The 14,939-nt window shown below is 45.2% G+C and overlaps 1 protein-coding gene across 4 annotated transcripts in view; it reads left to right on the top strand.

Annotated features, from left to right (window-relative positions):
- LOC149347437 (uncharacterized) overlaps positions 1–14,939 on the top strand; it is a 49,072-nt gene that overhangs the window by 13,804 nt on the left and 20,329 nt on the right. The window contains exons 5-10 of one of the 4 annotated variants that reach the window (XM_089587102.1): positions 985–1,124; positions 4,867–5,007; positions 5,996–6,047; positions 6,433–6,579; positions 7,438–7,562; positions 12,583–12,765. In XM_089587102.1, the coding sequence (XP_089443228.1) occupies positions 12,703–12,765 (63 nt within the window). In that variant the 5' untranslated portion in view covers positions 985–1,124; positions 4,867–5,007; positions 5,996–6,047; ... (1 more) ...; positions 7,438–7,562; positions 12,583–12,702. Of the gene's footprint in view, positions 1–984; positions 1,125–4,866; positions 5,008–5,995; positions 6,048–6,432; positions 6,580–7,434; positions 7,563–12,582; positions 12,766–14,939 lie in introns of all 4 variants that reach the window. The other 3 variants (XM_089587103.1, XM_089587101.1, XM_089587104.1) reach the window with 3 other exon arrangements.

Below are 14,939 nucleotides of genomic sequence, written 5' to 3'. Positions count from 1 at the left end.
AGGTATTACAAAGATGGTGGTAAAAATTGCAAATTTTATACATAGAAGGAACATTTAACATGAGTAACAGGGCAGAAAAAGAAGCAAGAAAAGAGCAATAACTGGTAGTCAGCAACAATCGAAATGTGGCGCAAAAACAAGACGCAAAAAAAGAAAAGAAAAACAAAAATAAAAACATCGGAATAAACAGAACGAAAAGCGAAACTCAAACACATTACGGTGAACAGAACAGAACTAGAAGAAAACTACACATCGCTTTGATTTTTTTTAAAGTTCATGAAATGATGTCGCGTTAGTTTCAGTTGCGATTGTGAAAGGCAGCCGGTTGCAATCAATAATGGTTTTGGGTATGAATGATTTGGCAAAACTTGAAGTGTGACATGTGATGCGTTTGATCTTGAAAGGATGGTCACGGCGTGGAAACACTGCTGTGGGTAAGTCAAAGAAATCGTCGTGAAGCAATGGATGATGGTAAATTTTGTGAAAAAGAGTTAATCGGGAGAGTTTACGACAATGGGAAAGGCTGTCAAGACCAGCACGAGCTTTTAACTCTGTGAAGCTAGTAAAACGTGAGTAGTCGGAATAAATGAAACGAGCATACTGTACATACTATGTACATAATGTATATACTATGATGCGCAGTTTATTCATGTAATGTGCACGTTGTAACAGAAACCATTTCATTACAACTCGGTGGTTACAGTGCTCCATGGTGAACTGGAGGACTCCTTTTTCAATCCGGTCGAGACGACAAAGTTTCGTCGGAAGCAAAACGAAAAAGCGCCCGCCTCCTTTGCGAAATCACTGCACATTTCTGAACCCCCGCATCCAGATTTGCCCTGAGCCATTCACTACTGTGTCCCCCGTAGCCCGCGTCGCTTCGGACGTTAAATCACCGCCTGTTGTATTTTTTTTTAACACTGCGAAGGTAAATTTTCAGTAACTGAGTCATTGGCGTTCTTGTTTTTTCGTCGTGATTGGCAGCTCGAGCTCCTGGCCAGCCCGTCGTCCAAGCCGCGGACGCCTCTTGTGTCTGGACTGTTATCATCACGTGGGTGCCGCCGAAGGCCGGCCATTGTACAGCAGCTGCTACTGACTCGGCCATGCAGAAATAATGGCTGAAAGTGAGTACGGTTGCACATGATTTTGTACTTAGCAGATGCAAACATGACCCTGTGGTCCATGGTCTCAAGGGCACAACTAAAAAACTGCAGTCAAGGCTAGACATATGCAGAACTTGGTAATAACTTAAAATTCACAGCATAAAACTGAAAATCACATTTCCGCAAATCGTGAAATACTGCACTGCTCAGCTTAACATTTTCCTCACTAGAATAATCGTGCATGGTTTTGCCTGAAATACAGGGGAGGGGGGAGGGGGGGTAGAACTAACAAGTTTTTTTTTTTTTGCGGTGGATGTCTCTGAACACGCTCGTATTCTTAATATCCACCTCCGATGTTCAGCTGAATCAATGTAGCTAAGAAACTGAAAGTGCACGTTTGGCGCAAAACATCTCTTTATTGAGATTTTGGTGTTATGTACTGCGTTTGCTTTATTTTCAGTTTTCTGCGAGAAAGTGATAAAGCTGTCTTCATGAGCTCTACCTACTTCTCTGCAAGAAAAAGTTGTGCTGTTTCATTATAAGGATGCTATGAACCGAGCGAGGGGTCACAATTTTTGCTATTTACAGGATGTTGCAACTGGATTAACCTTCAAAAGATAGTGGTATGATGACACAGGTGGCTGGGTTCCTGCTGTGTTTTTTCCTTGCTACTAATAACTAACCTCACCTTCAAAACCTAGTGGCATGACGAGACAGGTTACTGCATTCATAACATACTGTGTCCTTTCTTAGCTACTAATAACTAACCTAACCTTCAAAAGCTAGTGGCATGAGGAGACAGGTTACTGTGTTTCTGCTGTGTTCTTTCTTGCTACTAATAGTTTACCTAACCTAGGAAAGCTAGTGGCATGAACACAGAAGTTACTGCGTTTCTGCTGTGTTTTTTGTTGCTACTAATAGCTACCACATTACGAGACATGTTCCTGCCTTTCTCTTGTGCTTAAAAATGCTGGTCCCATGATTAGACACGTTATTGCATTTCTGCTGTGCCCTTTCCTTGCTACTAATAACTAAAGTAACCTTCAGAAACTTGTGGCATAACGATACAGGTGACTGCAGTTCTCCTGTGTACTTTCTTTGCTACTGATAACTAATGTAACCTGCAAAAGCTAGTGGCATGAAGAGACAGGTTACTGCATTTCTGCTGTGTTTTTCTTTGCTACTAATAACTAACCTAACCTTCAAAAACTGGCCACCTGAAGTGAATGGTAACTTCATTTCTGCTGTGCTCTTTCTTTTGATAGTAGCAACTAGCCTAATCTTGAAACGCTAGTGGCGTGAGACTAGCATCAACACCGGTGGTTTCATTCCCGAGGCCCTCATAGAGTGGACTCACTCATTCTTGTGCCCTTTGTCTGTAGGGTTGCATCCGTGCATAAGAGGTCTGGCTTCGGTGAGAACTAGGACTTCGACATTTATTACTCCATAGCCCTGACGAATACTATAGCGCAAAATGCACCGCAATCCTGAATCATGCGGCAGTTTCCGCTTTTTTAGTTCATAAGTGTTCATGCGATGCGGATCATATGCGTATATCCTAGCCTGCTGCCTTTCATTGCTTTAAGGCATTCCGATTTCCTGAAGATGAATGTGAATATTTTGTTATGTCTTCATTTAGTAATTACTGGGGTATCACTTTGGTATTTACAGCTTTTTTTTTTTTGCTGCATAAAAAATGTACATAACGTACATGTTATGAGGCGCAATTTTTTTTAAGTAATGTGAACGTTATAACACAAGCCACTTTATTACAACTCGGTGGTTACTGCACTCCGTGCTGAACTGGAGGACTTTTTTTCAATTGGTCGATGATTATGATGAAAACGTTTATTTAAAGCCACAATTACTTAGTTTAAGGAAAGGCTGATCGGGTCCTTAGTCCGGGACGTTTTTGTAAAAGCCGCTGCCCGTGCTCTGGCGACGAGGGCTCGTTGTTCCTCGAGGTCTGAGCTGGACAGGGCCGCCTCCCAGCCTTTCCGCCTTGGCTGATTTATGATGTCAATACTGTTGTTTGCCTGACAAGCCCATACCATATGGCGTAGGTTTTTCTTCTGGCCACAAAGATTGCACTGTGCCGAAAAGTACTGGGCTCAATGGCGTGAAGCTTACCTGGATTATTGAACGACATAGTTTGTAGCCTTCGAAAGTGACATTCTTCTTATTTAATTACACCATTCGTGGGCCTCGGGAGTGTCTGCCTTTCAAGGCGCAAATTCTGTAATATCTCTGAATATGTTGAAAACGGAGAGGGGGAGCCTGAATCAGTAAGGGAGGATGGAGAAGGATTCAGGGGAAATATATCTCTGGCCGAAGCGTGTGCGCGCTCGTTTCTTTAACTCCTTAATTCCTTCCGTTCAGCTGAAGTCCTACATTGACTGAGGATCTTGCAGGCTAGCGGCGTGGTTCTGCCAGGCATATAGTTTCATAAGCCGCCTGGGAATCTGTAAATATGTCTTTCGATACGGAGTGCGTTGCGGCTAGGGCAATCGCTACTTCCTCCATAGCCTGTGTATCCCCGTTACGAACTTAAAGCCCGTCCACGACCTGCAGTTGGTGCACCACTGATATTGTTGATATTCCTTGTACAGGACCCGTAGCGTCCACGAAGAAGGCTCCTTCTTCTCTTAAATAGCACTCGTTCATCTTCTTGCTCCTCGCCACTCGTCTAGCATGATGATGCTCCGGGTGCATGGTTTTGGGAAGCGGAAGCGTAAGGAATTTGCTCTTCCACTCTTTAGGTATATCTGGTCTCCCACCCACTTGCTGCGGAAAGCTAATGTTTAAATCTTCTAAGACCCTGCTGCCGGTCGTAGTTGTGGCCAGTCGCATTACGTGGCTTGTAAGATGGGCGCTAATCAATTATTCAGACGTGTTGTGTACCCCTAGTTTTAGCATACGCTCCGTAGATGCTTTCATGGGTAGGCCGAGTGCCTTCTTATAAGCGGTTCTATTAATAGCGTCCAGGTGGTTTAGATCGGTCTTCCTCATACGAAGGTACGGGGCCACGTACACTATCCTGCAGATGACAAAGACCTGTATTACTCTTAGGGTATCCTGTTCTTCCATGCTGTTTTTCTTGCTTGTGATCCGAGATATCATACGGATGACCTGTTCGCACACCGTTCGGAACTTGGTGGTTGCTGCTGCGTTCACACCCTTATTGTTAATGAGCAGCCCCGAAATTCGTATTGTTCCCACCTCGGGAATGGGTGTGTCGTCGACCGACATTTCCAGTGATGCAGTATCCCCCTTCCCTCGCAGGACGAGGAACTCCGACTTGTCCGGGGAACAGCGCAGTGCGCATTCTTCTGCATACTTTTGAACCGTACTGTCACCCTCTTGGAGGGCCTCCTCCATCTGTCCAAAGTTTCTCTCCGTTGCCCATATGGTTATGTCATCCGCGTATAGGGCGTGCCGGATTCCCTTTATGGCACTAAGTTGTTCCGGCAGGTGCATGAGAGCAACGTTGAAGAGCATTGGAGAAAGGATTGCTCCCTGAGGCGTCCCTTTGGTCGGAAGCAAAACGCAAAAGCGCCAGCATCCTTTGCGAAATCACTACACATTACTAACCCCCTGGGCATCCAGATTTACCACCAGTCATTCACTACTGTGTCCTCCCGTAGCCTGTGTCGCTTCGGGACGTTAAACCACCGCCTGTTGTGGGTTGTTTTGGAATACTGCAGAAGTTAAATTTTCCGTAAGTCAGTCACTGGCGTTCTTTTTATTTCGTCCTGATTGGCAGCTCGAGCCCTTGGCCAAGCCCTCCGTCCTAGCAGGGGGCACCTCTTGCGTCTGGAGTGTTATCATCACGTGGGTGCCGCCGACGGCCGGCCATTGTACAGCAGCCCCTACTGACTCGGCCGTGCAGAAATATTGGCTGAAAGTGAGTGCGGTTGCACGTGACTTTTCCACGTAGCAGATGCAAACACGACTCGGTGATCCACGTTCTGAAGGCCACAACTAAAAAACTTCAGGCAAGGCTCGAATATGCAGAATTTCGCAATAACTTAAAATCCATAGCTGGAAACTCAAAATCAAGTTTACGGAAATCGTGATATACGAGTGCCGTGTACTGCACTGCCATTTTCTCCAGTGTAATCACCGTGCATGGTTTTACCTGAAATAAAGAGGGGGTGAAACTTACAAGCTTTTTTTTGCGGTAGATGTCACTAAGCACGCTCATATTCTTAATATCTATCACTGATGTTCAGCTTTATCAATGTATTAAGAAACTGAAAGTGCATGATCGGCGCAAAACATGTCTTTAGTGAGATGTAGGTGTTATGTACTGCGTTTGATTTATTTTCAGTTTTCTGCGAGAAAGTGATAAAGCTGTCATAATCAGCTCCACCTATTTCCCTGCAAGAAAACGTTGTCCTGTTTCATTGTAAGGACTATATGAACCAAGTGAGGGGTGATAATGTTTGCTATTTACAGGATGATGCAACTGGACGCCACGTTTAAAAGGTCGGTCGGACCGTTTTTTTCGTGAGAAGCCTTGACGGAAACCGAGCACCGGAACTATATAGAGCTGGATATAATAGTGGCTGTTCTGACACTCATGTTTAGATTGCGGCTGCAGGGCGAAATTTCTTCACAGTTTCAGGGTCCAAGAGGCCTTTTGCAGAAAATTAACACGAACTGTTTTCTATGTGCCATCACATGGCGTAGCACATGTTTTCACGCCAATGGTGACAAATTTGGCGCTGACAGAAAAGATTGGCGATATTTGGCGACTTTTGACCTCTGTATGGACTTTCCTGAACTGGTCAAAAGAAACACTGCCGACACCTTAGGCAAATCGCACTATTTTGTTTGTTTATTGCAGGTGAGTTAGCACACGTGTTAATTTCACATCGTTTCTTCTGCAGATGACTGCTGCTCCTGTTTAGCGTCAGCCTCACGGCGTAACCACGATGATGGGTATGTGGATAACTTTGCTCTACCTCTGACATTCTATTGGTGAATAATTATGCCCCTTTCTGATGCTGCATGACCCACTCTGCAGTACGTATGGGTGTATAGGGGAAATTAATATGCATTGTGTTGCACTAAAAGGCGCGCAAGCTCTCTGTGATAATAGCACGTTTCGAAGAGCCGCAGGTAGTATAAATTAATTAGAGACCCTCGATAATGACGTTGCTCATATCCAGTGCATCATTTCGGGAAGTTAAACCCATAATTCAAATGTGACGGCAATTATAGCCAGTCACGTCGAGGCTGCAATAACTTTTTTTGTCATTGCTCATTAAACTAGACAAACGCGAGCGGGAACCGTGCCACTAACGTTCTCTCTCTTGATGGACAGTCTGACTCTGGGACGAGCCATCCACAATTGTGGGAGCAAGATGCGCCTGCTGTGACTGGACTGTTATCATCACGAGAGCACCACTAACCTCTGAATCCTGTACAGCGCCCATTCCCTTCCCACTATGGGGGGAAAGGCGTCGTGAAGGTGAGGAAGAGTGCCAGTGGCTTTGCGCAAGCAGTAGACGCAGCCATAGCTCAGTCTTCCATGCTACAACACGTGCAATTTGAGGCACAGAGTGCAAGCCTAAACACAAACAGGATGGGAATTGACTTCGCTGAAACTTGTTAGGCGTGCTGCTGAAAGATAGGCAATTCCAATTACTCAAATACGCGCGGCAAGCACTGCACTTAGTTCCTAACCTTCCTTCTCATTTCAGTAAGTGAGCGCAGTTGTTCGGAATCATAAAGAGAGTCAGAGTTCTGGCTTTTGCACTCGCTGGAATACTTGTGACAAGCCTTTGTTTCGAGGTCTCCACTCTCAAAGCTGACGCTAAGTCCATCTAACCAAACGCATGCACGACGTTTGGGGTTGGCGAGGAACTTCCCATATTAAGACATCCCCGTACCGTTTGGAGTTCGTTCCATTTCTGTTAGTGAAAGCAAAATATTAAGTGGTCAGTTTTACTAGTTCAGTAACAAGAAGCTTTTTTGTGTCATTTAGAAAAAGAATCAACCAGGAAAGGAGAAAATGTGTGCTGTGTTATCCTTGCAATTCCACGACAAGACCCCTGCTCAAACACATGCGTGCTTCGCTCAGTTGCTCTCCGTACTTCCGATGCTAAACAAGGCTCTGCGTCAGTCTTGCGTGTACGGTAGAAAGAAAAGGCACATATGGACGAATTGCGGACAGCTGCAAGATATTGGCCCGATGGTTCTTGAAAAGGAGTTAAATAATGGCGGTGGCCTAGCATAAAGTTTCGTGTGTTTGTAATTATGACACGTACAATCCATTGCCAGCCTATTATGAAGTGGTTTCTCACAGTACTGCTTCCTTTCATAGCAGGGACGTGCTTTGGTGCCGGCGGCCGCCGGAGAGCTCACCGAACGAACGAAGTGGCCGCCATCATCTGCACCGCAGTCGTCACGTGGAGGGACGGTCGACGCAACTCTTGGGCTTTTAAAGCCAAGGTGAAGTATTTAGCATACTTTTTCTTAAATATGCTCCTCTTCTTGCTACATTGGGGCACAAAATTTGTATTATATATTGATAAAAATAAATAAAACTTCAAATATGTGAGCAAATAAGTATCAATATAAGAATTACTATTCTTACTATGAATCGCAATAAAATTTTGGTAATGAGCCATATTAAATTACTACAAATTTAGCCGTATGTTTAAAATGTACCGGCTGCGTCAGCTAAATGTAAGCAAGTTGTTAATTAAAATAAAACGTTCTGCTATACGCACACGTTAAGAGTCGTTTGTCCTAGTCGTCGCTAATTCTTGTTTTATAAATTCTGTTGAACACTGAAGGCTAATTACCTTAATTGTTTACTATTGTCTTCGGGAAAAATTTATGGATGTAGAAGTTGTAGATCGTTACGAAAAACGGCAGTCTGGAATGTTTATAAGATAGTATCATATACGTACATTCTCTAACCGCCCCAAAATGAATGCCGCCGACGAGCGTACAGTTACTGCTGAGTATCTTGGGCCCACTGCAAACACAGTCATGTCGGGGAACCCACTCTAACGATGAGCGGTATCTGTTCTCCCCAGAAACCGCGTCATGGCGCACTCAAGTAACACGGTTACAACGTTATCACTTTTGTATTCCGTAGGCTTTCTTTTTTATTTCTCAAAAGATGTTCATAAATGGTACCTTGTTCTTAATCTTTCAGGTTGCTCCTTTTTCACGTGATCTAGGTCTTGCGAATTTACACTTTTACTCGAATAGCAGTATTTACAAATTTTGTAATCACTTCACAAATTAACTTGGAAGAAAGTTACTGAAGTCTGTCACACGGCTCTCAACAGTACTCTTCTTTTACTCGCATACGCCAGTACTTCATTTTTCTTTTTCTTATTCGTTGTATTCATTATGGATAAGTGATTTTGTATAAATTTGTTTCATCTTCTACATTTTCGCTGAACAGTTTGATAATTCTAGGCTGGTGGTTTTACCTTCCGCTATATAGGCGCTTTTCTCTGCACACGCCCCCTGCTGATAGCGACGGAAGCTTGAAGAGAAGGGTGGGATTGGCTGCAGGCAGGTTGTGGGCCTGCCACCCGCGGCACCAGTGTAGCACGCGCCGTGGTCTGATCGTCGGTAAGATAGGCGCCGCTGGCCAGAGGTGGTGCCAGAGAATCGCAAGCTCGAAAGCGCAAGGGCCGTTCGCCCGATACGAGACTGATCAGAGGTATAATTTCGCCCTGTCCCAGTCGAAACACAGACCCAACGATGCTCGGCAATGCATGTTCTGTGTGCGGGAAATTAAACAGCGTCAGCTTTTAGCCGCAGTCTTTCAACTGTCTTTCGATTTTTAAGTATTCAAATGAGCTTTCTGTAAACCATTTTCTCTTTAAGTGGGACTGCGTCTACATCGACCAGCTAATGTCGTCTCGGAATGTGCCATAACCTCCTTCGAAACCGTATTGCAATTCCCCTCATATGCGTAGCCGCCGCAACGGGAAGCTGCTGGTCGCGCTGCCATCCAGAAAGGGGTCGGTACATGAGAGGGCGCTGCTCTAATGGGCGGACGACGCTCGCGCTTGCAGTGTTTAAAAGGTGGGGAAGTGCAGCTGTGGGAGTATTGTATACTGCTCCCCTTTGAGAATTAAATAGTTGGCGTGTGAGGGCATGCGCAAAATATCATTATGGCAGAGATTTCAAAAATTTCAATTCCACGGTACGCGACAGCATCGACTCAGTACAAAATCAAGAGACGTTAACTTTATCTTAGGATTAAGTGCTTCTTGTGAAATTATGAGTTCTTTGATCAACGTCCTGCACGCCGCCGCATTTTGCAGGCCACTGCACTCGATGGAACTCTATGGCACAAGCAACAAATGCTAAAGATAATTCTGCAGTGCCCGGTATAGTACTTTGCATATCTACTGCCCTTCGTGGTTCATTACAAGCAACCTACGAGGCGGTAACCGTCTTTGTAATGTTAACAGGCCTATTGAATTTAACACGCAACCTACGAGGGAGTAACTGCTTTTGTAATGTCAACAGGGCTATTAAATTTACAAGCAACCTGCGTGGGAGTAACTGTTTTTGTAATGACAACACGCCTATTGAATTTAGCAAGCAACGTACGAGGCAGTAACTGTTTTTGTAATGTCGTCCGGCCTATTGAATTTAACACGGAACCTACAAGGGAGCTACTGTTTTTGTAATGTCAACCGGCCTATTAATTTTAACAAGTAACCTACAAGCGAGAAACTGTTTGTTAATGTCAACTAGACTATGAAATTCAACAGGCAAATACGAGGAAGTAACTGTTTTTATAATGTAAACAGGCCTATTGAATTTAACAGCGAACCCACGAAGGAGCAACTGTTTTCCTAATGACAATCAGCCAATTGAACTGTGCAGGACACTAAATCTCCAGTTCAGCTGCACTTCTGCCATATACTGGAAAACAGCATGTGTTTTTTCGGTTGCTGCTTCCTATCTCAGGGTCTAAGCAGCAGCAATAAAGTTTGCTTGATGTGCGTTGCGGCCCCGCGAGAACTAACCTCGAGCGAAACCACATGCGACCCCATTTCGACGCGGGCAAAACTTAAAAGGCTCCCATCTGATCCACGATGCCAGCGTACATTAAAGAACCACACATGGTCTAAGGAATACGGAGCCATCAAGCGCGCCGTCTTCTATAGCTCATGTATCACTCTTGGAAAGCCACAATTAACGATTCACATTTAAATCTCTCAGCAGCACTCGAAGCCAAGGCTGGGTGACTATAGCGGTCCGCTACTGAGCGCAAGGCCCTTAAAATAGAATTGCTGCCACAAGGACCTCGATTCCGATGGAACTGAAGCGCCAATTTTCCGCGCGATTGGGTATAATGTCATTGCACAGGAAGACTGCCAGGGACCTCAAAAAAATCAGGAGGACGCATAAGCTTCGCCTTAAGAGTAGACGCGATATTCCCTTCTCCTTCTTTGTTCCTGTTCTCATTCCTTTTCTTTCTCATTTCTCACCTAAAGTCAAGTTGTAGTCGTAGTTCGTCGGCACATTGTTCTCGACAAACCCGATGCAACAAACGGCAGCATAGCTTCCACGACGAACGAACGGGCAGCAAGTCACAAGCTTCGTGGTGAACGCACCTTGGATGTTTAGTGTGTTGTTTCCCGCTCACCACGTGTTTCCTGCGCCCCCGCACGGCCCCACTGCGCCCAACAAGACGAGCGGGAGGTGCTGCAGTCCCGTGCTGTCTGTTGGGGCAGTCGCGTACATTTCGAGGAGGAAGAGGAGGAGGGACCGGTTTTAGTGGGCACCGACTACGTGTGCATGAGGCGAAGAGGGAAAGTAGCGGAAACGTACTTTGCTACTCGCTTAACTGCGACTTCTGTAATTTGCGTGCTCATAATTACTAATACACACCACAGTACATGTCTCTCAAGCACCCTTCTAAGACAACAGCGTATTCACTAGACGTGCCTTTGTTCACTCCAAACCAATGAGCTGGCGTGGTGAAGTGGTTAGAATGCTCGTCTCGCACTCCCGAGGCCCTGGTTCGATTACCCGACCCGGCCAATTTCCTACTCAATTTAGTTTATTAATCCTTCTGGGATTTTTTGCTCGACACCGGCGCTTCTTCGACATGGGACCGTTGTTTAATGCTCGCGCGTTAAAACTTCCAATTTGGTTTTTACCCGTGACTAGTACTGCCCAGTTGGCCCCCAATGAGAATTTTTCTGTCCCACTTGACCCACTAATGGAACTACTTACTTCCCAGTTGGTGCCCAGTTCCTCCCATTTGGCTCTCGACTGGGAAATGATGTCTCCCATTTGGTGGCAAACTAGACAGATTTGCTGCCCACTTGGCCGCAACTGGTTTTCGGAGTGGAACCAGCTGGATTCCACTTGGAACCAGTTACTCCCAGTTGAAACCAGTTACTCACACTTCAATTCGCCTTATTTGGAGCCCTAAAGCTGCACTTCTGTGGATGCTGATGAGTAATTACTCCTCTTACATTTCAAGTTTAGTTCACTTTAGGGACTACTCAAGAGCACAATTACCGCAATGATAAACATACACTGTCGTCAGTCTCGCGTAATATGCAATTCTTCTAGCCGGAATGCCCAAGTTACTCTGTGTTGCATTTCTAAATCTTGGCTTCACTTCTGCCTTCCAGTCTGGTTGTCTTCCTTCGAAGCCAATGCATGGCTCAATCGCTGCAGCTGAAGCAGACTTTCCTGCCTTTGCACGCACATTGTCACTTCAGCGGATGCAACTCACAGCGGTGCATCCGCGGCCAGCCACAGGCGGCGGCGGTGCAAGAGGTCAGGTTAAGATGCTCCCTTTGAATCTTCCACGCACTGTATGATGACGCGGGTTCAGATAATGCCCGCTGTATTTGTACGAGACACAAGAGTTATGCGGATGAAATCAAGTGTGTAAACTTTGTTCTCTGTGCGCATTGCAGCGCACATTTGCGTGCGAAAAATCTCGGCGCGCACTCAAACCGTCTCCCTTCTCCTAAAATGAATGCTCATAACGATGCATTGAAGTCTCCTCAAGCAAGTATTCATTTCAAAACACCCACACATATTCCGGAACTCCTTCACTACTGACAATTAGACATTCCTTAAACATGGCTGCATTAAACACAATGTATTCAATTTCTTGTGCATGATTTTTGTTTCTTGCTTCATACTTGTGTCAAAATTGCTTGATGCTGTTTTATTCCATCAACAAGGAGGTCCTAACAACGGTTTCATTGCTGGCCCCTCTTCGGTAATAAAAACAATAAATGCGAATTCGATCCTCGCCGTGGCTGTTGCATTTCTATGAAGACGAAATTCTCAAAGCCCATGCACTGTGGGATGTTAGTGCATGTTAAAGGGCCCCAGGTGTTCAAAATTTCTGGAGCCCTATACTACGGCGTCCATCAGAGCCTTAGTTCTTTTGGGATGTTAAACCCCCATAAACCATTAACCATATTTAAAAAAAAATACTGATTGTACTTTTCAGGTGGGCATTTCAAAAGGCATTGACATGCCGCAGGCTGCTAGTCGGCAGCTGTCTTGCTACAGCAGCCGCCTTGTTTTCAATGCCACCAGTGCTCTCTGGTCATGATGACATCCCTGAACGATGCCCAGTCGACGAGTGGAGGGGCGGGGGCCACACCTCCTTGCCGAGCCCATCGAGACACCGGTATGTATGGCGTTCTCAAAATCGGCGATGTTTCGGCTACGCAACACGTAGCAAGAGTTTCAATATGAAACTGGGAGGTACATAATCAGTGGAGAGTATCTCAAAATTTTGTGCACAGAGGCTGTCAAACTTTATTGTAACACCGAGTCATTCGTGTAAGCATTTTCCTCCAAAGCGTCTCTCTTTAGCCTTAGCAACATTCATCTGATCCATTTTTTTTTCTTAAGCAGATTCAGCCATCTTTGTCGTCTGCCAAATTCACACATAAGTTTTAAAAATTGATCAGAGATGTTTAGATGCCATGCAGGAAATCTCAATTAAAGCACATACTTGACGGCTTGTCCCTCCCGACTGCATGAACGTGTGCGCCACGTGTTATAACTGGTGTGTGCCTAGAGTGCTGATTTCGCCCACGAGGAATGCATTGATGAAGCCTTCAAAGTCGCAGCTGCCTCAGAACTGCTAACCTCTCAACGATCCATTAATATTCTAAGAGTTCAAATCGTTCCACAATAAACTAACAGCAATGTTAAAAAATTCGAAGACATCTACTGTATAAATATGCTCTGCAACGACAAAATGTGCTGATCTGTTACAATCTGGAAAAAGTTGAACACTCTTCTGCATCCTAATATGAAAAAAACTACACTCCCCAGTGTTATCGAGCATGCAGGTAAAACATTTGGGGGGGGGGGGGGAGAGCATTGGTGGATACATTTAATGTTAATACTGGAAGTAATTTCAATAGTGTTGCATTTAATTAGATAGATTTGCTTACCAGTATATGCTTGTTTTTAGTTCCAAATAATACAGCTTTTGTTTTATACCCATTAGTCAGGAGACGATTTCTGCTCGTAAATTCGTGTAATTATGCTAATGTGTAATTATGCTAATGTCTAATGTTTAAGAGGGTATTCCCACTTCCAGCTTTTCTGCTTAGCCTCCAGGAGTGTACAGCAGAAGGATTTCTCGTGCAGTAAAGGCTCATGATGATGATCTTAAACTCATGTTCTCATTTCCCATGCCTTAAGCTGCCCACGTTCAGGTTTGCCCTTTCGAACATGGGCAAACCGAAGTTAGGGCGCGAAAAACGACACGGAGGCAGCTTCCGGCCAAGCATGAATCGGCAGAAGCCTGTGGAGAAATCCGCTTCGTGACATCGAAAAAGTGAACGTCACCGCACACAACGAAGACGACAACCGATCACAAGTGCGGTTTCCCGGGTAGAGGCCTGGGCGGATCACTTCGGTTTGAAGTTCTAGAGAAATTTTTCTGGTATTTTTATATCTTAGAGTAAGCAGCATTGAGCACTATGACTTGTGAGCTCGACAGTGTACAGCTATTTTAAGCCGTTCAGCCCAGGAAAAGGTGTAGGTTAGGCTATAAAGAGGTGCTGATGAACTAAGCCGGGTACCGCGATAACCGGTGCTGTGATAGATACGCTATGTGTCACAAACCGTTTCGGCACCATGATGTTCAGAGTGCGCCTCGAATTGATAAAGCTGCTTATCACCGCTTTTTTTTCCCTGAAATTCTTCTTTGTTCTTTGGAAATACTTGTGTCCCGCTTAGTTTTTGCCGACAAGAGATATCGGGGCGTTGCTTAAGAAAGCGTCTGAGAAAAAAAATGCAGGATGCATATAATTGATTGAGAGCGCAACATTCAGGCGCCCTTCTCTGCATTCCGCGTCGTAGTCGTCGGCGTTCGCGCAGTCGGTGTAACACGCAACCTGACAGCCATGGCAGGTAGTAGCAGCGACACGCCACCTAAAACGGCGAGAGGAGGAGCAGGGACACCAGGATGATGGCTGCATTGGGAAGATTCCGAAGGGTGGCAACAGATATAGAAACACGCCTGCCTGAAATTCTTCACCTCAGCATAACGCAAAATTGAATGTGTGAAGAGCTGTCCTCAAATTTTGCATTGCCGACTACCGTAATCGTGTGTCAATTTTTTTAGTTCCTCTGAACGTGGCGACAAAAATTCCATGTCGATAACCGGCAGTTTGTATCCGAGCCGTCTCCTCTGGCTTCTGCAAGCGTGTTCGATATATAAGAAATGGAAAGGGCAAAGTGGTACTTCGCACGCTGTACTCTCTTTCCTGAGCCTTGTCCTGAAGATGAGAAGCGTGATTGTGTAATATGTACTCATCTCTGATGTCTTCCAGGGCGGCT

The sequence above is a fragment of the Amblyomma mixtum genome, chromosome 4, assembly GCF_055824585.1.
Source record: "Amblyomma mixtum isolate Tamu chromosome 4, ASM5582458v1, whole genome shotgun sequence".
NCBI lineage: Eukaryota > Metazoa > Arthropoda > Arachnida > Ixodida > Ixodidae > Amblyomma > Amblyomma mixtum.
This window is presented reverse-complemented; position numbering and strand designations above follow the sequence as displayed.